Source organism: Crassostrea angulata, chromosome 8 (genome assembly GCF_025612915.1).
Source record: "Crassostrea angulata isolate pt1a10 chromosome 8, ASM2561291v2, whole genome shotgun sequence".
In the NCBI taxonomy this organism is placed as follows: Eukaryota; Metazoa; Mollusca; class Bivalvia; order Ostreida; family Ostreidae; genus Magallana; species Magallana angulata.
The window spans coordinates 25590706-25614869 of NC_069118.1; the positions used below are offsets into that span (position 1 = coordinate 25590706).

General features: G+C 32.5%; 2 protein-coding genes and 1 long non-coding RNA gene across 3 annotated transcripts; 2 read left to right on the top strand and 1 right to left on the bottom strand.

Annotated features, from left to right (window-relative positions):
- The first annotated feature begins 2781 nt into the window (after positions 1 to 2781).
- Positions 2782 to 5674, top strand: LOC128160517 (short-chain collagen C4-like). Its single transcript, XM_052823845.1, has 3 exons — positions 2782 to 3227; positions 3803 to 3871; positions 5185 to 5674. The coding sequence occupies exons 1-3, from the start codon at positions 2921 to 2923 to the stop codon at positions 5643 to 5645; spliced, it is 837 nt and encodes a 278-aa protein (XP_052679805.1). The 5' UTR covers positions 2782 to 2920; the 3' UTR covers positions 5646 to 5674.
- A 6232-nt stretch (positions 5675 to 11906) lies between these two features.
- LOC128157783 (glycoprotein 3-alpha-L-fucosyltransferase A-like) lies at positions 11907 to 18966 on the bottom strand. The gene is made up of 2 exons (XM_052820403.1): positions 18613 to 18966; positions 11907 to 13503 (listed from the first exon to the last, which is right to left on the bottom strand). Exon 2 carries the CDS (start codon positions 13415 to 13417, stop codon positions 12053 to 12055), a length of 1365 nt encoding a protein of 454 aa, XP_052676363.1. The 5' UTR covers positions 13418 to 13503; positions 18613 to 18966; the 3' UTR covers positions 11907 to 12052.
- A 306-nt stretch (positions 18967 to 19272) lies between these two features.
- LOC128157784 (uncharacterized) lies at positions 19273 to 20283 on the top strand. Its single transcript, XR_008239858.1, has 3 exons — positions 19273 to 19388; positions 19628 to 19809; positions 19914 to 20283. It is a non-coding gene; the product is annotated as an uncharacterized LOC128157784 (long non-coding RNA).
- Positions 20284 to 24164: the final 3881 nt, after the last annotated feature.

Below are 24164 nucleotides of genomic sequence, written 5' to 3' on the forward strand. Positions count from 1 at the left end.
TCTGTCTTAAAAGTTCATTGGCAAATGAAGAAGACGAATCGTATATCCCAGGATGTTCGTTATCCTTCGGAAAACACGAATGAAAAATATTTCAAAAGTTATTTTTAAGGAAAGGGATAATTTTGTATATAAGACTTTCCACCTCAGATAACAATTCATGATGTTTAGCTGTAAACATGTTATTCTGATTGTTGTAAACCTTTAAAGGGGCATGGTCACGATTTTCGTCAAATTCTATTTTTATGTTTTTATTATTTACAATGCTTTGGAAATACATTTTTAATGATCAAATAAAATTTGAGTCATTCGTAGAGTTATAAGCAAGATACAGGGCTTACAATTCTTTGTCATATAAACAAGGCTCGTGCCCTGTTTTTGTTTACATAGGTTCAATATACCAGTAAAAAGTCTTTTTCCAGCTTATTTATCTATCTAATTATTTATTTTAAGCATAGATAAACAGTTTCTAACGTTTAAAACATTTGTTTAAGGTTTAAAACTGAAATTATTACTTCAACGTCCAAAATGTAAACAAACGCTTTGTTTACATTGCGAAAAATTTCAAGCTCTGTAACTCGCTCAAAGTTTACTATTGATGTGTTTCCCAAAATGTACCTAAATTACAGACGGTGAAGCATGCAACAATATGTACATCTCTAAAACAAAGAGTGCCGATCTGTGCAAGATACAAACCGTATCCTGCAAGAAACGAAACACACTTTTGATAAAACAAACCAATCGTGCAAAAAGCGTTCAACAATCACTTATCCAAGACCCGCCCAAAAACGATAAAAAATGCGTACCGTACTGTGCAATAAGCGCACGTTTCATATAATGCTATTTGACAACTGTCCGTCGCTCGATGAAGACGGCCGGAGATTGACAATGACCAGATAAGTTGAAGATTATGCTTTTTTCAAAATGTAATTGTAATTAGATACTCTAATTTGTCGGTGTTATTTCTTTATTAAAGAGCAAACAATAAACCGTTTTTATTTCCATTACATCAGTCTTACGGTTATCGAACAAAACTTTTATGGCCAATTTAGAAAAAAATAAAAGATAGAGATATCTACACAATGATTGGTAATATACTTCTTTATTCTACTTATGAAATGTGTTAAACATTGTATACATACATTTTTTACATTAAAAATTGCCTGATTCAGAGAGAGAGAGAGAGAGAGAGAGAGAGAGAGAGAGAGAGAGAGAGAGTGGTAATTATAATTACACAGTTGTATCCCTGAAATTAAATACTTTGCTTTTACAAAATTCATATTGTTTGCCATGTCAATCATAAGCAGACTGGGGTCATTTGAGCGAATTATTTCATGTCTCCACGTGCTACGCCTGTCTATAGCAATTTAAAATATCACAGATCACTCCATGCTCCGCGTGTTCCTAATGCATAGCAAGCCTATTAAAAAGGTATGGAATAAATCATTTCGATTTTATGTGTTTGTTTTTCTTCTTAAATCCGTATTTACAGTACGAGAAATGATTCTATTTGAAATTATTTAACTTCGCTAAATTAGCTCATGTACTGGCAATCAGTACCCCTTTTCCTGACTGTCGTTAAAGTGTTTTCTGATTGAAAAATTCTTAAATCAAAAGAAAACTAGTATATAAATAATAGGATGACAAAAATTATCATCAGGCCGAAATAAAAAAGATCTTGAAAAAGTTAAAGGGAATACAATCTAGGTTTTAACAATTTTATTTTCAATAACAATTTCATATAACAAATTATCTCGTTGCTCTGATTTATCATGACATTGTAGAAACTTAATATCTTAAGCATGTATCAGTAGTTATGATACATTAATAACTGCATCATTCTATTATAATCATTCTATAATTTAAAGGGGCATGGTCAAGATTTTCGTCAAATTCTATTTTTCTGTTTTTATTATTTGATTTAAAAATGCATTTCTAATAATCAAATGAAATTTGAGTGTCAGTCATTGATTCATAAGCAAGATACAGAGCTCAAAATTATTTGTTATGTGAACAAGGCTCGAGCCCTGTTAATGTGTACATAGGTTCAATATAAAAGTAGAAAAATCTTTTTCAAGCAGATTTGTCTATCTTCTTATTCATTTTGAGCATAAATAAACAGTTTTTAACGTTTGACATTCATTTTAGGTCTAAAACCGGAATTTTCACTTTAACACTCAAAATGTTAACAAAAGCTTTCTTTGTTATAGCAAAAAATTCAACGAATGACGCTCAATTTGTAGTTGCATATTGAAAATGCCTTACTGCAGCATTGTAAATATTGAAATCGGAAATATCAATCGTTACCAAAATCAAGACCATGCCCCTTTAAGATAAAATATAATTACTTTGACCTGACGTTTCTGCAATAAGGGGTTAAACATTAAAATTGAATTTGAACAAAATTATGGCCATGCCCCTTTAATACATGTTTGATATTTCAGGCTGAAAATAATTGCCTAATATGGATCGGATATCGGATACCTGATAAAACAATTTCTGATTTTACATCCGTGTTAAAACTTATTGTGTTCTCGGCATCATTACCCCTGATAACAAAAGAAATATATACGTCATTTAACAAAAATTAATGAATTATTTATTAACTATATATATATTTTTTCTACTAAACATGGTAGGTTTTTTAAATTAAATACAAACTAATTCACAAGAACTGATTCAGAACATACTCCAATGACCTTAAAAGGTTATATTCTATCGGCATCTTTATTTTAAACTGGATTTATTAAAAATCTAATTCATATTAACTGCATATTAGGAATCGAGATTTTCCTGCAGTATTAAAATGCAACTAAAACTGAAATACAGCGACGACTTGCACTTTATAGGTCTGTGAATACAAACACATGACATAAAGGTAAGAAACTTCGAGATAAGGAAAAATTACAAATACAGTTCAACAATGTCGGGAATGGTCTTGTTAGCAGATTTTTTATTGATATACCACATTTACTCAATTAACGTGTGCGAGGGTTGTGTTGAGTCAAGCAAGAGATTTGTTCTTGATGGCACTCCGGACTCAAACTCAAAGATGCAGATGCTCGAAGAAAGAATACAGGAACTGGTCACCGAGCTTGGTCAGGTGGAAACTCAGCTTCGTACTCAGCAGCAGAGTCTCCAGTCTTCCATCGACCACCTGACAAGGACAACCCAGCAACAGGCGTCCACAATAGGTAGTCTGACGTCACAACTGAACAATTTCAAATCAGGTAATTTAAACATTTGTAATAGGCTTTCAAAAGAGTTTTAAATGTTTCTTAAATGTACTTGTATAATAATGAACAAAAATCGTTTTATTCATTTTTTTTTCAAAATTTGCTAATTGAATGATTTAATAAAACTGACAAAAATGAATGCGGTTTTTTTTAAAGACTTTTAAAACTAAAAACTTCAATGAATATGATGGGTGTACTTACATTAAACAAAAATCGTCTTTCCTTTTGTTTAATGTAAGTACACCCATTATAGCAAACCATTATACCATTATAGCAAACACAAATAATGTCTTGAATTAATGTAATATACTAATATGTACATTGAAGAAATTTTTAATCAATATAAATGTGTAACATTTTAATATGTTTCACGTCTATTTTAAAAGTACTTTGCATTTAATAACAATTTTTGCGGTTTTTATTTTTTTTTTTTGGGGGGGGGGTTGTTGTTGTTTTTTTGTTATTATACATATATCTTACAAAAACAAAAGAAATTTAACTAACAGGAATAATCAAATGCTAATTCATTGCTTAGTTTTAATGTCATTTAATCTATTTGTGCTATACAGGTGGAGGAGTTTTCATCAGATGGGGACATCACCACTGCCCAGACAGCGATTCAGAAGAACTTTATTCCGGTTCGTAAAAAAATTAAATACATGTAACATTAGCCCCGCAAATATATATATATATATATATATATATATATATATATATATATATATATATATATATATATATATATATTTATAAATATATATATATATATATATATATATATATATATATATATATATATATATATATATATATATATATATATATATATATAAAACAATGTACCGGGCAATGAAACACTGTACCGGATATCTTGATTATTCAAGTGCTGTAGAGGCATTTTTGCACTAACTTAAGATGCAGTTTTGTATATAAAATCATATACCATTTTCTAGAGAGTATAAAACCACTTTTGTTTTTAGTGTGTGTCACACGACAGGTGAAATATTCACCTTAAAAAATTAATATCCTATAGGGGAAAAAAAATTCCCGTAGAAGAAATAATTTCCTACAGGAAGTATTGAAACTCATTTAGGATTTTCTACAAAATTCCTATTGAAATTATTTTTCCTCTCAGAGAAAAGAATATTGCTATTTGATTCAGACAGATTGTTCTTCTATAAATAGTATTTTGAAAAAGAAAACCTCGTCAACTAATATACAGCCTTTAATCATTTAAACAATAAAATGTTTTTGCTGGTGATGCATGCGACTAATATGAAGATAGCAATCATAGAGAAAAAATTAAAATAACCCGCGTTAACAATGTTCCCCACATTCACAGTCAATAAGATTAATGATAGTTCGCATTTCATTGTAAGAAGTGTAAGTAAAAATCTTTCTTAAATACTCTAAACCAATTTTATTCGCGTGCGAGAAATGTTCGCGAGGTTCGCAAGAGCCTCGTCGTCAAGAATATTTTTCGCTGCGAAGCATTCCTTTTGTATAGTTGTTATATTAACAAGGGTCTGACGATTTAGTCGCGAAAATTTGTCGTCGCGAACTAGTTTTTCCCCAAGTAAATCGCGAAATTAAGTCGATGCGAAAAAAAGTTGGCTTACAGTATTGAATTAATGATTAAATGGAAGAAAACATATTTCATTTATTGTGATTTTAAATCAGTACGTCAGATGTAAAATAAGCCAATAGTTTTTATCTGGGAATTTGAGTATGGCCTCCACAGGATTTTTTTTGTACAGTCCGTGATTTTTTTGTTTTTGTTTTGCTGACGGTTCGGTCGTTCAATGAACTGGTTAAAACTAGATTGTGTAGATTTCAGTCATGTCAACTTCTAAAACAATGAATCCCAATCATTTTTCTTAATGAATGGAGGAGAGGAGAAACTACTCGAAAATGTAAATATTTACCTGTGATTTTATCATTTCTTAACTAGGTATAGCTGCCGGTTCCCACCCAAGCTTCACTGGAGGAGCTGCAGATTTCCTATGTTTACCGGGTCAAAATCCAGATTTAAAAAGTCCAGCATACTCCGGCCATGCGTTTATCTACGGAGCTGAATACGGTAAGTCAACTTTCTTGGGAGCTGATGGGAACGACGTTCCTTGCGCCGTCTGTCGGTCTCGTTCTGGAACAAGTTCCGTGATGATTCCCGCCAGGAAATCTTGCAACTCAGGATGGAAGAGACAGTACTATGGCTATCTAATGACCGGCGATCCTTCTCATCCAGGATCAGCCAACTTTGTATGTGTAGATGTAAACAGGGAAACTGTGCTTGGAGGAGAACACATGTACGTCGACAAAATGATCTACCCAGTAGAAGCCAAATGTGGAGCACTTCCCTGTCCGCCTTATGGCGACGGATACTTTTTGTATTGTGTTGTATGCACTAAATAGAATGGTATTAAAGTTTCTTTTCAAATTTATCTAACCAAGTGATTTCATTTTGTTAAACTGGGCTAGAAATAAAACCATATATGGTTTCTTAAATTTTATCTATGAAATCAAGCAGTTGCAAAACGTTCGAAACTACCAAAACAAAATACTGCAGAACTTCTTATAAAGTTATGTTTATTTACTTTTGTTTATTATTTCAAAAACAAATACTGTATTAATTTGTCTATAAAGAATAAAAACGTTGTATTTTCTAGTAGTAGAACGAGTGTCTTTAAAGAAATTGCAATTTTGGATATAGATGTCGTAAAAATTGTTATGTTTTCTCTTTATTTATACTTATTACAAAATCTGTTCAAAGCAAAATACTTTCATGTTTTTGATTTAGAAGATATTGAAGATATTGATATTGCAAAGAATTATATTTGGTCAACATTAAAAAAATATTCAAGGAGCAACTGATACATGTCTGGTAGAGAACATATGTTGGTATGGGACATCTGTCGATAATTATGTGGAATAAAGTACATTATAACTAAAACACTTTCAGCTGGATTCTCATATTTTCAATAAATATATGTTTAAAATATTGTTAAATATGTAAATGAAAATGTAAAATTTTTAAAACATCCAGCGGGATTCAAACTCAGACTTACATATCCCTAGTGAACCCTCATACATGTACCCACTACGCTACGCTTTTCGATAACAATTTTGGAAAAGAAACTATTTTAATAATATATATTTGATTTCATTGCTTATTACCATAAATAACACCTTAAAAGTTCTGCACGCAAGCAATAAAAAAAACACTTCTTATAAATACACGTAAATGATGCATTTGATAAGGCAACGGTAGGAATAAAAAGATTATAAAAACGTAAGCCGTAAATTAACGTGTTTTTTATACTCTTAGGTTTTCACTTCACCAAGCCAACCTCACAAATATACATTAGTGTTGTTGTTTTCTAATCCATCTCTGGAACTGTGCAAATTAACAAGGGGTCAGTTAAATGACAAGAGCTATGTGGCCCATGGGCCTCTTGTTACTCAACAAAAACATGTATGTATAATGATATACATGTATCATAATACTTTTCATCATTTAATATCATTGCATTTAAAAGTCACTGGTATTATCATAACCTAGCTACTTGCATTCTTCTATTATATCGATCCTGCTTTATTAAATGGACACGTATCCATATGCATGATAAAAAAAAAGATCATTATTTAATATCATCTTACAAGAAAATCTGGCATTGATTCTATTATACATACTCCATCTAGCCAAAACTCTCTCTCTCTCTCTCTCTCTCTCTCTCTCTCTCTCTCTCTCTCTCTCTCTCCAACCTTTTGCGTAAAGCCATTGTCTTTGTACAACCCATTCCCAGTACTTTTCACGTAATCCTTTGTTGTTGTTTTTTTTTTATTTGCAAACGAACAAGTGAAAACACCAAATAATGTGCACTTGATTGTACATCACATAAGTTACAAACAAAACAAACACAAGGCCAGAATGGGATCGGTCAAATGTTTTATTTCAACATTTTTACAAAGATCTCTGAATGCTCTCTAGCATTGCATCAATCTGTTCAGAGATCTCGCGATCCATATCCGCTCCATCTGAAATAATATAATAATTACAAAATGCATTATTCATTGTTTTCAGATAATTTCATTTAGTAGCACATATCAAAATATTAATATATACCAATACATACAAAATGTATATTATATTAAAACATAGATGTTTGTGTTCATAAGTGGAGAATATTTACCGTCTTTTCTCAGCCACTTGAATCCTTCAAATACGACCAGGACGAAAAACGTGAATCCTATCATTTTGGTATCTATCAATAAAAAGGGAAACAATTGGATATTTCATTGAATTTCAAATCAACCTGTAAAACATGGCCATCATGTAAATTGAGACATTGAAGCTAGCTTGAATGAGAACAAGAAGTTAGAATGACTAATTTTTAAAATTAATTTTCAGGTAATAAGAATTATATCTACTTACAGAATTCTTCTCTCTTTGGTAAACTTCTAAATGTAGCAATATATATATATATCTACAATGTTCCGTTTTAGGAATAATCAAAAACTGAATTTTTTCCGAAGAATATTCCTGGGTCTCAGTGGGAGGCAAGCAACACCTTTACTCAGAAACAGCTGAGAAGATATTATGACGTATGAATCGTGACATCACAATTGCTTCAGAATCATAAAGACGCTTACCTATATTTTATTTACAGCTCAAAAGATATTATGACGTTGCATAATTTGTGACGTCACAGTTGCTTCTGAGTCATTTCGATGGCTTCTTTTTAATTTTTTTTTATTTATACATCCGATATGAAACAAGGAGTCATATTGACGCAAGTCTCTCTCTCTCTCTCTCTCTCTCTCCCTCTCCCTCTCCCTCTCTCTCTCTCTTATAAGCAAAAGTATGTGCAGTATTGTCGATTCTTGCGTTAATTCAGAGGAACAACGATTTTTCTACATATTAAAGCTCTGTCGGCACACCTCTGTCAATTCTAATCACCTTAAGATGAATAAATAAAAACAAAGACATTCCTTATCAAACACTACTTATGATACATTAACTCACTCTTAAGAAAGTTTTATATCAATATATTTTAAATTTGCACAATGAAATATCGGATGGCATGATACTTGAATCTGAATACCCTCTTATTGGCTACTATAATTCATAACCATTATATCATAATTGTTTTAGATGTACCCACTGAACAAAACAAATTATCTAACTCTTTATTTTGCTTTTTTATCTCTCTCAAAACTTGCTGATTTCGATATGTGCTATGTGGAGATCTCGCAACATTCCAGAACATTGTATCTCTCTCTCTCTCTCTCTCTCTCTCTCTCTCTCTCTCTCTCTCTCAAAGAAATGTCCACGATACGATATATCAATATTAAAACTTTGACGTTAAACTGATTCTACACTTGCTTTCACTACATACTGTTGTACATGTACATGTAACGAGTCAGAAATGACCAAATGAGATTATGAATGCAACCACAGATTCAATGCGAAGAATCAGTGGACGTTGGAAAAAATTCTAAAATGACTTATTGTACTAACTCAATGTTTTGTGATCCTGTTGTTTATATACATGTACCCAAGAATTCTCATTTTATCCAAGTCAACCTTAACTCTGTCCACAATCTCACCCCATCCACAGCCTTTAATGCGTTACATATATGTTTATTATTATACCTCTGGGTATGATTCTTTGTAAAATTACAAAAATGTAAACATTCAAAATGCTTTTCTATCTGTGAAATAGTTTCCATACAATCTGCCCAAAGTGAATAGTCATGGTTTACAGTGACAATAATTTTGACTATACATGTGGATCAAACATTTGTAATGCGTGTTCTCGCTATTTAAGTATGAACAGAGTTACTGCGATACCTGCCTCATATGACTAGTTTTTTATTTTATTTTATTTTTTATTTTATTTTTTTTTTTTTGGGGGGGGGGGGGGGGGGGGCTTAGATAGACAGCCTATTTGTGGTCATTCCTCCTCTTATATATATATATATATATATATATATATATATATATATATATATATAATATAATATACATACATACATACACAACAACTTTACCTGCTTATCGATCCAATGTTAAGCTTATTTTGCATACAGAAGTGAAATAAAGGAAGAAATGAGAAATATTTTGACAAAATTGCTATCAGATACAGCCACATCATTGTGAACTCAAATGAGAAAAAAAAAGCACAAAGCGAAAAATACACAGTTATAAATACAATGTGTAGGTATTGTATATTAAAATTGTCAAGTCATAAAACTAGAAATAGCTCTCTTTCAAAATGGGTACGGGGCCATGGGTAAAACGTATGTATTTAGCATGCGCGGATCTAGAGGGGGCCAGGGGGTCCAGACCCCGTACTGTAATTCAAATTTCTTAAAATTTACACTATAAAATTACCAAATATATGCCTCCGAACCCCCTGGTAAACTCAAATAACCGTCGGAGCCACCCTTGAAAAAATTTCTGGATCCGCACATGTTTAGCATGCAATATCAAAAAATGAAATAAATCCAAAATTATATTTATCGTTTACATATTTGTGTTTCCAAAACTAAGAAACGATTTTAGGGAAAGCAAGTTTAAGTTATGTACTCTCTCTCTCTCTATCTCTCTCTCTCTCTCTCTCTCTCTCTCTCTCTCTCTCTCTCTCAAAATACTTGTCAAAATTTCACAAAGATGACACTAATACTAGATATATGTGTAGTTCTTACTGTCCTCGCCCCAACGATAGTTTATGTAATTTGAAAGTAATTTTAGCAATGAAATCAAATGCACATCCTGAATATTACTAAGTATTCAATTAGTTAGTTGCAAAAATAATCCCCTAACACCTATTCCTCGTCATTGCTTATAGTCATGACTGTATTCGAGACATTTGAATTTGTAACCATATATATATATGTAGTGTGATTTTCAAAAATAATCCTTGTGTAAACAGTTGAAAGTTCTGAGTAGATTAAGGTAGTCTAATCTGTCTGAGCGGTTTTATGTTACGTGTTTGTCGAGTCTACCAACCTCCGGATTCTGAGTGACGTAAGCTCACGGATACCTCTCTTAAAAATACCGGATATCTTACATTCCTATGACGTCACTTCTTACCAAGTCTCCCGAAGTCGGTGTGAGTTGGTACTAAAAACGCTATTTTAGTTCTACAATTGACCATTTCAATATTTTACTAAAAAAAGTTGGACAAATCTGTCTAAAAAATGATTAGACTTTTACATGTAAAGAAACAAGCAAGTACATCAACGAGATTTCATGCTTACTCGCATACTTATATGTACTATGTGTGCGCGTACAAGGGGTAGGGAATGGACCTTATTGGTCTGCATTTTATTGTCTTTTTACATTTTACTCCTTTGATTGTCACTATGGTATCAATGTATATACATGTATATTAATGTGTGCCGTCAATTAGCCGAAATGTAGGCGCCATATAATTGCACTTCAAAGAGGATCAGAACGGGGTCACAGTAATTTGCGTTTTCACGTATGAAATTATATTGGTGTTAGGGTTGTAAGCACTCTAAACCAACTGAAACTAAAAGGAAATTAACTCTGAAGAATATAAATGTTCTTGAATTTGAAAATGAAGCAACCTTGTTTTGAAAAAAAAAAAACACATCTTAATAGTAAACAGCTTGAATTACGCAAAGAATTATTTTGCTCATGTAACAGATGCAGTTCGTTCAATTCTCTTCCGGATAAGTAGGTTTTTTAATGGAAAACAATTGCAAGTTTGATATTCCATGACTTAACAAAATATTTTGTTGTGGTGAATGAGACTTATTTTTCCTTCGTTTCAATTCTTTTTAATTTGGTCTAATTTGCCTTTCTTTTTTTTCGAAAATGTATGAATTATTATACAAACATCGTATGTTTCGACAAGAAAACCAACAAGTTTTTTGCACTTGGATGACGAGATATATTAATGAAATGATTTAAACTCTAGCAATAATTACATTTAAATAAGATCATGAACCATTTAGGTTGTATAAACTTCTTTTTTTATTTATCAAACCTATGCATACCTTCAAAATGGGTTCAAACTAAAATGTTAATTCAATTATGTTCCCTGGCATATCAAAGAACGTGTGGATGACGGGGCTAGGTGCATGATGGCCATGTGTAACAAACGTTATATTCAGTGGGGTTTTCAGTTAAAAAAAACACCTCTTTTTTGTTAATGAGTAATTTTTTTTATAAACAATAATGTTTCAGGGTATATTGAGGGATTGCAATTGAAAATATAATAAGCAAAACATTGCAATAACTCTCAAACTGACATATACTTCTCATTGTGAAAGGGTTAGATAAAGGATTACGTAAAGTATTCATTGCATTGGAGCCCCGTCTCCGCTCAGGCCGGGGGCTTGAACTCACAACCTATGGAACACAGTCTACTTATAGTGGGTCGTCAGTTTCTTCGCCACATGTCTATCTAGGCAAAACAAGAGATCGATGCTTCGATGACGAACGAACCCTAGAGCGCAGGTTGCGCACTACACGATCGTTCGAGATATATGTGAAATACAGTTAAACGGCGATTTGAGAAGATCGGAACTATACACATTGCATAGATATATGAATATTATAAGCAAAATATTGCAATAATTCTCGCATTGACTTTTACATGCCCATAGCGTACAATTAGATATACATAAAACACAGTGAAATTAACTATATTGGAGCTCCGCCTTTAATTACATGTATCAGCATGTGTCAATTTGAGTAAACTTGAACACAAATCATGTTTACACAAGATATATATTTTCAATTCAGCAAAACAAAACAAAACAAAAAAATCTTCAACAAATGCTATTCATTTTCCTGGTATACACAGCCCACTGGTATCGAAAAGCTTCCTCCAAGCAATAGGCTTCCTTTGGAGACTGCCATTGTTTAGTCCATCCAAATATTTACATAAATCACACTGGAACTTGTAGACTGCTCTTTCAACGAAATCAGAGGGAAGGAAATATTTATCCTTTTCTTGTAAATAACGGATATACTTAGATTCATCGGATCCAATTTCTTTTAGTTTTTCTGCCAATTTCTCTGGTGAAGAGAATTCTCGACTGTTGATGAATGTTCCTTTGGGGAGATACTTATTAACGTCTCGCGGACCGTTTATGACAGGAATTATGGGTGAATGATCGCGATAAAGTGAATACAATTTTTCAGTAGTATAATCATCACAAATGGAGTTTTCAAACGCAAAGAAAAACTTGTAGTCCTTTTCAAATATTGCTTTGCACTTTGTGTAATCGTCATATTGTTTGCCACACTTTTTCGTTCCACATTTTCCGTATTTGTCAACCGTAAGGTGTTTGCTTAGCTCTTTTACCAGATTTTCTCTTTTAGATGGTGTGCTGCAGTGACTCGACACCCACACAGCATCTTTGGTTTTATTGGCTAAAACTCCGGTATAATTCTGTAAGGGGTATGTTTTATTATGCAAAAGTCTTCCATACAATGGCACAAAGAAATCTGATGTCTCCATGTAGGAAGCAGATAAATCAATTTTATCGGCCCATTGTTTGGGGGGTCGAAAGGTATGGTACGGGCTCTCGTTAGTATGCAATACCCACATTTGTCCTTTAGGTTTTTCGATGGTTTTATGATAAGGGAGATAACTGTGACGTAATACAATGATGTCGGCCAACGAAGTGTTTTTCTCTACGAGACAATTGGGAATGTTGCATTTAGTCGGATCATATTTCGATATACCGAATAGAACTTCAGAATTCTGCTCGTACCATGCAATGCGAAAAAAAATTTGAGTTCGATTAGATTTTATTTTCTCGAGTTGGCTCGAGTTCGAGTTTATGTAGCTTTGTTTCTGAGTTCGATTAGATTTTATTTTCTCGGGTTGGCTTGAGTTCGACTTTATGTAGCTTTGTTTCTGAGTTCGATTAGATTTTGTTTTCATGGGTTGGCTTGAGTTCGAATATATGTAGCTTTGTTTCTGGGTTCGATTAGATTTTATTTTCTCGGGTTGGCTTGAGTTCGAATATATGTAACTTTGTTTGTGAGTTTGATAAGATTTTATTTTCTCGGGTTGGCTTGAGTTCGCATATATGTAGTTTTTGTGATCCGTATCATTTTGTGTTGACCATAGGAATACGAAAATAATACAAAAAATAGCCAAATTAGATATAGTCTGCCAATAGTCAAACAGTTTCATTGCAAATGGAAGTCTTCTTCGAACTAGTGTTTTAAACGTTGATAGGTACGTTCCGCTTTGAAAAATCCTCCTCCTGATTTTTAGACCTGTAAAGAGGATCAAAATTTAAAACTAGATAGATAGATAGATAGATAGATAGATAGATAGATAGATAGATAGATAGATAGATAGATAGATAGATAGATTCTTAAATATTCGTACAATCTTCGATGTTTGACATTACTTCATCCCATTGTCTATATATAGACATCGTTGTTTCCCGGTGAAATAATTTCAAAACACTTCAAAGTTACATAAATTTATAGGATAATTTATATTATATACTAGACCTTGATTTGTCACTTTATAACTATTGATAAAAACCGTATATCCGGTTTTTTACGCGTGTCACAAAAATGCGAAAATGGGGAGAATGTGTAGCATTTTTAATTTGCGCAAGTCAACTTTTGCAATTTTAAAAGTTTCTTATAAAAAAAATAATACAGAATATAATTTCTGCGTATCCAAACATTTGCGATTTAAAAGACATCGCGAAAAAAGCGAAAATTAGATAATCGCGAAAATAACCGGATATACAGTTCATCTAGCTTGCTCATCGGTGTGACCTATAATTTACTCTCTCTCTCTCTCTCTCTCTCTCTCTCATCAAGAATAACGGTAATCTCTCAACTCCGCGCACTACGATCTGATTCAACAAAGATCAGTCAAAACATTACGTTGAAACTTTTCTAGAGTTGACGCCTATTTAAAGCTTCTAGACCGTACAAGTAGTTCATTATAATATCAAAACGAATTTGGTGAGGTTTTTCCGAAGGCGTTAGGATCAGTTCTGACTGTTGCGTCACATATAAACAAAACAAAGCAAAACGCCGGTGTTAAATCTTTCTGATTGGTCAACTCGTTTTCTTAGGTAGAGTTACATGTATCTATGCACGCTAACGCAAACCCAGAGGTTATAGATTTCACAGGGCAGTTTATTTTCCAAAAACATCTACTCTTCCCTTGTGTTTTAATTATATGCAAAACTCTCTCTCTCTCTCTCTCTCTCTCTCTCTCCAACTCTGTATTGCATGTACTCGTTTCGTTTTATGTATTTTTAAGGAATAAAGAGTTATTCCGTTTTATCGGGGTGTGGTCAAATCCAATAAAGTATTACGGGGCGCTCTCTCCCGTACAGGACTAATACTGGTCCAACCGTGAGCTTATTCTCTTGTTGTTGGACCCAGCCTCATGAAACCTCAGACAAGCCAACACGCGTTTTAGTATTCAGACTTTTATATAGACTTTACATGAAATATACTTTTACGTGAGTTTGGTATGTATCAGCACCGAAGGTCTGATTCCAACTGACTATAATTTACAATTCAGAATAATATATAATGAACAATGGAACAACACAATGAAGGATTAACATAAGAAGTACAGATGTAAGTAAATCAATTATCAAACAGCTATTGAGTAACTCGGGACATTTTAGCAGCATGTACATAAAAGGATTCATAAGATGAAAGAAGTTTAAGTGTCAATAAACATAAACAGAAGTCAATTAAAAGATTAGCTGTCCATCACTGATTGTGCCTCAGGTGGGATTAATGCTGCGCGGAATTTATAACGTTTAAAAAAACAGTTGTCGAAATAGATGAAAAGTTTTTGTAGCAATTAACACAGAGTCCGAAAAAGTTAATTTGCACAATAATTAAAAATAGTCCGAAAGATTGAATGTCACACCGTGACACATGCTTCGCGTCCGCGTAAAACACGTCCTCGTGTTTTGAATTTTTATCATCGACGGTAGCCGCGTTGTTGTCTTCTTTGCTGCCTGTGTGGTTGAAATCGGCGGTCAAGTTGTTTATCATGCAACCAGGCCTCTAGATGTTCGTTATCACATTCCAATACCCAAATGGTCTGCAGCAGGGCGTTGTTTTGTTCCCTCAGCTGTTTGATTGTATCGTCAGCCTCTGTTTGAATTTTCATTACATATTGAGAATGTTCACTCCCGATATCTTTTAGTTTCCTCTGCATTAAATCCATGAGTACTTTATCACCGTGTGCCTCTGCTTCTAATTTTTGAATTTTCTTTAGATACATATCAATGTCAGAACGTTTAGAGTTTTCTTGGAGCTTTGTTCTCAAGTCCGTATTTTCACTTTGAAGTCTTGCGTTCTCAGACTTAGCACTTTGTAAATTTTCAGCCATACTCTTCGTAAGTTGATCAGACTTGCGTAGCTGAATCTTAATGTTGTGTAGCTCAGTTCGTAGAATACTTGAGGTATCAAACAAAGCATGAAATTGATTGTTACGAATTGAATTAAACGGCAATTCTCTCAAAGTACGTTTGTTTTCAAGATATTTGCACAGTCGTTTCATGTCTCGCGTCTTTTTACGACCCAAAACTGCTTCCTTTTCAACACATTTTGTTGGTTTCTTCATCTGTGTAAAACACATTCTGGAATAATGTCCAATTCTGTGACATCGGTAACACTTCTGGTTGAACGCGAAACATAAAACGTTGGGATGCACGTTTCCGCACCTTCCGCACACTGGACGCTGACTTGAGGGGAAGCTGAACTTCTTCTGTCTCCACTGCGGTCGGAAAGAATATTCCATGTTGAATCTAGTTTAAATCGTCTTCTTCATCTGTAGACTTTTAATCTGGGGAAACTCGCTAAACTGTTGTAGAGGTCCAGGATCTGACTACTACAAAATATATGTAGCAGTCCCGGGTGTCGTTACCCTTAGGTTTATCCACCAAATATTACGGGGCGCTCTCTCCCGTATAGGACTAACACTGGGCCAACCGTGAGCTTATTCTCTTATTGTTCGACCCAGCCTCATGAAACCTCCACTAAGCCAACGCGCGTTTTAGTTTTCAGACTTTAATATAGATTTTACATGAAATATACTTTTACGTGAGTTTGGTATGCATCAGCACCGAAGGTCTGATTCCAACTGACTATAATTTACAATTCAGAATAATATATAATGAACAATGGAACAACACAATGAAGGATTAACATAAGAAGTACAGATGTAAGTAAATCAATTATCAAACAGCTATTGAGTAACTCGGGACATTTTAGCAGCATGTACATAAAAGGATTCATAAGATGAAAGAAGTTTAAGTGTCAATAAACATAAACAGAAGTCAATTAAAAGATTAGCTGTCCATCACTGATTGTGCCTCAGGTGGGATTAATGCTGCGCGGAATTTATAACGTTTAAAAAAACAGTTGTCGAAATAGATGAAAAGTTTTTGTAGCAATTAACACAGAGTCCGAAAAAGTTAATTTACACAATAATTAAAAATAGTCCGAAAGATTGAATGTCACACCGTGACAAAAATCCAAGGGCTTTTAGCCTGGTTCCGGCCTACCCATAATGCTCAGTAGCATTATGGGTACATGTAGGACGGAACCAGGCTACAGGGCTATATGATAGATTTGACCAACTCCGACCGAAATTATCATCTCATAAAATTTAAAGAATGATTCCTTTAAAATTACTTATATCATTTTCAATTTGTACACTTTAAAACAAAATTTTTTAACCACTATTTTTTCATGTAGCACTGATGCTATGTTTCACTACGCAGGGCAGCAAATACCGTTTTTCGATTATAGCAGAAGACACGTCCATTTTGTGTCGCTCATCTTATTGTTTTTGCGTGATGTAGCTGACAGACGTAACGCGACGCTATCGGAAAAAACTCATCAAATCCGTTTTGATTATATATAATAATATACTACATATGTAAACGTATACTACATATACTACATATGTATTCAAGTTTAAATTGACAAACACTATAAAGTCATCTCAAAAATGCTTACACCATTTTCTAAAGTATTCCGTATATTAGACAATTTTATCTTTTCACATAAAGGATATGTGAAATAATATGTATTGAATAAAATACAACTGTTTCCTGATAAACATTATTTACATGTAATATCTCCCTAGAATTGGTTTTCTGTGCATTTCTGAGTTTGCCGGCCCAGCGTTTACTAGTTTGTCAGTGTCAAGATCAATTGTCTTTGAAGTAACATTATTTTTTGAAGTCATTAATATATTTAACAATTTTACCTTATCCAATGGATATTAAAGCTTTTATAGAGCACTCTATATATAATATAATCATTTTAAAGGGACATGGTCACGATTTTGGTAAAAAATTATTTTTCCGATCGTATTGTTTACAATGCTTTAATAAGGCATGTTTAGCAGGCTACTTAAATTTGAGTGTCATTCGTTGGGTTTTAAGCGAGTTACAGAGTTTATAATTCTTTACTATGTAAACAAAGCTTTTGTTTACATTTAGAATGCTGAAGAGAAAAATTTCAGTTTTAGACCTAAAATGAATGTGTTAAACGCTAGAAACTGTTTATTTATGCTTTAAATGAATAAGAAAATAGACAAATCAGCTTGAAAAAGATTTTTTACTGGTATTTTGAACCTGTGTAAACAAAACCAGGGCACGAGCCTTGTTTACATGGCAAAGAATTGTGAGCCTTGTATCTTGCATATAACTCTACGACGGACTCTCAAATTCCATTTGATCATGAGAAATGCATTCCTAAAGCATTTTAGATAATAAAAAAGGAAAAATAAAATTTCACCAAAATCGTGACCATGCCCCTTTAAATCCTACAAATGAATATTTCTGGGTTGAAAGTTTTTTTTATTATATTTTATTGACATTTGAACTCCATAGAAAATTAAATAAGAAATTGTTTAAAACGCTAATTTCCGGGATTGGAAAAAAGATAAATAGATGATTTAGCCGTGTTATATTAAGTGATTTTATTAAAGTGACTTTACCTGTTAAGGTTACATGTAAGTTTCTATGTGTCCACTAGTACTGTTTCATAACATATTTGATTTTTAAACTTACTAATTTGTCATAATTCATTCTAAAAGTCTTAGAAAGATCTACATCATATTGAATACTGAGAGGTTTAAAATTGATAGGGTTTTTGTTTTTTTAAAAAATGATATAATATCTGTTTTTATTTTTAAAAAATTATACAATAAGAGAACTATACACAAAACGTACAAAGAATAGGTTTTTTGGATAACCACGCATTCTACATATAATTACATAGAATGAAGATATCTTAAATTATAAACCGTTAAATATATCAAAATAAATCATTTTTTTTTTGTTAAAACCTTTACATTATCATTGTAAAACTCACTTTCTCTGGTGCGGTAGCTTCTTCAATCGCCCTTTGGGGTATGAAATCAATTTTTTAAAGTTTTTCTCATCTTTGGTAAAGCAATCGTGGTATCTCCTTTGGATATCGATGATGCAGATCAGTACGTACAATGTAAGATATAACCAAGCTCATTGAAATATTGACTAGTCTGGATATAGCAACATCAGGCCTTGACCATACTTCTGACCTTTCATCATCCAATTTTTTGTGTATATTTAACCTCTTATGACTGGTACATATAAATCTTAATGCGTTTTAGATTGAACAGATTTAGGTCCGGTTATGAATAAGATGGAATCCGTCTAACATGCTAAGCGTTTTTCATGTACGTCCTTTGAAACTCTTAAGTATAGTCACAGTTAGTCCAGCCGGAAAACGGCCAACTTATTTGTACGGGATGTTGGGAATGCATTACATCTATTTAAATAATAAAATACTTCCTTTGGTGATTCATGCGGGATACGAGGGTGGCGACATTGCATTAGAAATACATACAACCCGCGTCAGTAGGTAATGATAATTTTATCGGCAATGATCGCTACAATGTACCTTCATAACCCGCATGAATTGTGGAGGAAACCTTTTTATTGTTTAAATTTACATGTCTTGATAACAAATTAATCATTTATATTCTCAATAGGTCAGCAAGAAGATTGGCGTTTCCCCTATATACAAGGAGGCTAAGTGTTCTTAAGGACAGAAAAAATAGAAGGAAAAAAGAAATCACCAAAAAGATTGCACCTTAAAGCAGAGAGGTTGGAATGAAATACCTTACCATTACCATAATGTTAATGTATCGGATTTTATTTTGAAATAGAGATTGCTAAAAGTATGCTTATGCATGCCAACCAGTGTCCAGACTTTTGATGACAGTGAAATAATATTAAATGCTGATATTTATATGATTTACAGATTACAAATAGAGTAGACTCTTAATAATAAGTGATCTGATCATACCTAAATGCATATACAGTAGAAATCTTTTGATTCATAGAAAGCAAATAACAGCGGAAGAGGAGTTTTCAGAAGGTCCTACCTATTGCTCTGAAATCGCCTCGCAGACCACATACTGGTATAGGTGAAAAACTACCACCTTAAGCTTTGTGTATACCGTCCTCCCAGCCAATTGAAAACTTTTACCAACACGTTACTTTGACCTTGAAACAACAGGACTAGGTTTGTACTGCGTGTTTACTAAAATTATGTCCCATATCGAATTTTATTTTATTGTCTGGATGATCTTTCGAATAGATGTACATTTTAATTGTTATAATTTCAAGAACATGTTTTGCTGAAGAGTCAGTAAAACAAAGCTACGGAAGTCATTGGATTAAGAGTTTGGATGGGAAAATGTTTCGTGATGGTGAAGAAGTGGACGCTGTACACTTGGTGGCTGCTGTTGATGCTCTTTTGAATTTCTTCACAAAATTCCAGTCAAAAGTTGTTTTAGTTGGACATAATGTCAACTTTTGCAATATTTTTTTTTTTTGGCCATAACGCCATATTTTTCTAGATTTTCTCTGCAGAATTGTGATGAAACACAAGACATTGGTAACTGTGTTGGAAGGTTTGTTGACAAAAAACAGTTGTTCAAATCTTTTGATTCAAAAGTCGGTTCATTTTAGTTAGAGAATTAAATTTGTACATTCACTATGTGTGTGAATCTTATAAGGCTCATGATGCACCAGAGGTTGTTTACATTACATATACAGAAACTAGTGACCTATGTAGGTGTGGATTTAAGAGATCCAAAGTATTTGTCTTCGTCTTTCAAATATTATAATGCAATTAATAACCACTCTAATAGTTTAGAAGTACGTAAGAACTTGTCCTTCTTAGAATAGTTGACTTCAGAGAAGATAGTTAGTAGACACATTGCAAACAGGACTGCAGGGAGTGGACTTTGTTTTAGTTTTTACAACGTGTTTAAAACAGAGATAGCAAAGATGGAAAATACCGCCACTCCGTTTCTTTTCTGAAAATGTGAAAAAAGAGTCCACATGTTACAAACTCTTTGAAAATATGTTCATATTTAAACAAAAATTGTGCATCAAATTGTGAAAGATAAGATTTTAAACTAGTGCTGTGGGTGAACTATTAATTTTTTTTTCATGAACAAGTATGCAACAAGTATGAATACTATCAATTTCGTTTTAGTACGACTTTTCTAATTTGCATGGTTGATAGTTGTTAGCATTTATTTTGCGTTGACACTGATATATGTCAACCACACCAGCCTTAATCTCATTGTAAGCAGGAAGATATTTATTTATACAATTCCAGATTTGTGATCAATATAGTTATACGTACATCTAAGATGCCATATTGATAGTATTTTTAGCGTTTTTACACTGATATCTGTTAATCATATCCGCCAAATGGTCATTGTAAACAGGAAGATGTAATTTCATTATACATTTTTTAGACTTGTCAATATACTAGTTTTACTATCAATGATATCCGATAGTTAGAGTAAATGTGCGTACATTTTAAAAATTTCAAAATACAGCTTCATTATTTGGCTTATATTTGCAACGTAACTTTAATGAGCTGCAAGAAAAAAATGTTACTTTTTTAAATCATTTAAACTTACATACTAAAGCTATAACATTTATGAATGAATATCTAATGATTCCTTTACTGTGAATGATTTTCTCATTATGAATCTTCTCTATGAGTGTAAAAAAAAAGTCTGAATATATGATTATATGAAAAAAACTATTAAAATGGGATTGGCGAACACCAAAATACCATTTCATAGAGTGTACAGCACAAAAGTTAGGTTTTATTTTACTATTGAAACAATCCATACTTAATTGGTTTTATGTTTTTCATAAACAACTAAAGCTAGGAAACCAATTAAATTGGGTCGCTTTAAAAACCACATCCCGAGAAACATTTCGAACTTGCGTTCCACGTTTTTAACCGGGTTTTCCGAAGGAAAAATCCGGTTATTGAAAATTTGGAAATAGTGGGCGGGCGGGCATGCGGCTGCCAAAAGGGTACCTCTATTGTACAGAAAACTATAACTCCTCCTACAGTTTTCAATATAGGAAGTTGTTCTTTAGCAGATTAATTGGACATATATTAGAGGTGTGCATATTGTTAGGGTTTTGATTACTGATGAATGATGAAAAAAATACCAGCTGTTGCACTTAGTCATTTTTGGCAAAGTATTGCATATAGGGTACCCCTATTTTTCGTGATAGGTAGGTAGTGTTAATCAATTCAAGGTTGACATGGATGATAGATACTGTTCACACAATAGAAAACCCGGTTTGTTGTCACATTGACAGCTTTCCTCTTGATTAACAAATACGGTCATGGTTGAATAATTAGAATAGGGTGAGTGTGCATGCGCTCATATGGTGTTTCATATATCCCTGAAGTGGAACTAATGAACATTATTATCATTCAGATTTGACAGTCACATTGTCAAAAAATAGCAGTATATGCATCGTAAAATGACTTCAAATACGCCATAATTGAAAATGTAGTTACGAAAATTATACACAACAGCATTATTTGATTCAATGTTGTGCATTTGATTGTGAATAGGCTAATCGAAAATTCACTTTCCACCTGTAATAAAAAGAAATAAGTTTTGAAACAAAATTTGACTAAAATAGGCACAACCATAGGTTTCATAATTTTATTTCAATTAGTGTCAAGGTCATTTTTGCTCCATATATTCATTTAACCATGGATCGGACACAAATTAACCATGCATCGGACAGTATTCAATGCATGATTTCTTATAATAATTAAAATGTTAGGTCCCATTCCCTTTGATATACTTAATGTGAATTAAAATAAAAAAAATTAAAAATAATTGACCACCTAAAATGAGTTCTACAGACACAGGCTTTTTAACTCAAAGTTTCTGTAGGAGCTGGCACGATATAGAACCCTTTATGATAAATATTCCTTTAAAGGGTCATGGTCACGATTTTGGTCAAAAAATTAATTTTCCGATTTTAATATTTACAATGCTTCAGGAAGGCATTTTTAATAGGCAACCTTACTTTAAGTGTCATTAGTTGAGTTATAAACAAGTTACAGAGCTTGAAATTCTTCGCTATGTTAACAATGCGTTTGTTTACATTTTGAACGTTGAAGTAAAAACTTCAGGATTAAACCTAAAACGAATGTGTTAAACGTTAGGAATTGCTTATCTATGCCTATAATAGATAAAAAGATAGCCAAATGAGCTGGAAAACTTTTTTTTACGGGTAAATTGAACCTAAGTATATAAACAAAAACAGGGCACGAGCCTTGTTTACATCACAAAGAATTGTGAGCCCTGCATCTTGCTTGCAACTCTACGAACGACTCTCAATTTTATTTGATGTTTAGAAATGCATTTTAAAGCATTGTCAATAATAAAAACAGAAAAATAGAATTTGACCAAAAACGTGACCATGCCTCTTTAAACAGAAGCACTACTCTAAATTCCTGACTGCAGATTCGTTGATTTACATTGAAAGAAATCTGAATAGCAATTGATAAATTAAGTTTTTCGAACCTTTGTATTTTTGCATTAAAATCAGAAAAATCTTATTTTTAATCTCTACTGTATAGCTGACATCCATATCAATTATTTACACAAAAATATGAAAGAACTGAAAATTTGAATTGAATTGAACTTGAACTTACGTGATTTATTTTTAATTCTTTTGAGAACCTCATGCAAATAAATATGATTAACGTCGGAAACTGAAGTGGAGATGAGATTTAAAATTCCATTTAGGAAAACAATTATCCAATTTATTTTTTTACCTTTAAAATTGTGCAGATTCTATCAGCTGAGCATGATCTTATATGTACCTTTAAAATAATCCATTTCTATTTTATCATGTGGTCCCTTGAAATCATTTAAACTAATACATATAGTTTTAAAATTCAATACAATGCAACAAAAAAAATTACATAATCTCCAAGAGGAAAATGATGAGTTAAACTTTGTATTAAAATAATGTACAAATCAATGTGTTCTCCATTACTTCATACTATGGCAATAATCATACAATTACCGTTAGAAATGCTTAAAGTAATGAACTCGATTTTTAATAAGTAAAATTACTTATAAATTAGTTAGTAAAATGTCAAACTTCAAAACAAGTTGCTGAAAGTATATTACAATTGACCATAAAAATTAGTACAAACAATACGTTGTTTTCTCCTTTGTGTTGTGTTTTTATGTAAACACCAAATGATGATTCATACAACAATTATATTTTTTGCGGTCCATTTGACGCTTGCGTCAATATGATTTCTTGTTGCTTTTTTAAAAACATTTACCTTAAGATGTCCACTACAACATATATCATTTTCATGAATACTTTCTTACCTTGAAAGGGAGACGTTTTGATAGGGATTATCCCTCTTTTCTGGCATTATAAATTTTTTTAGCAATTTTAATTTTTATGCAATAATTATTTTATTTAATGGAATTTATCTGCAAAAATCATATTCATTAATTTTTAGAACGAAAACTAATTACATAATCGTTTACAAAATTGCTTTTTTAC

Coding starts and splice junctions, on each gene's coding strand:
- LOC128160517 (XM_052823845.1), top strand. CDS start 2,921: ATGTCGGGAATGGTCTTGTTAGCAGATTTTTTATTGATATACCACATT. Junction 3,228..3,802: donor ACTGAACAATTTCAAATCAG/GTAATTTAAACA, acceptor TGTGCTATACAG/GTGGAGGAGTTTTCATCAGA. Junction 3,872..5,184: donor TTCAGAAGAACTTTATTCCG/GTTCGTAAAAAA, acceptor TTTCTTAACTAG/GTATAGCTGCCGGTTCCCAC.
- LOC128157783 (XM_052820403.1), bottom strand. CDS start 13,417: ATGAAACTGTTTGACTATTGGCAGACTATATCTAATTTGGCTATTTTT.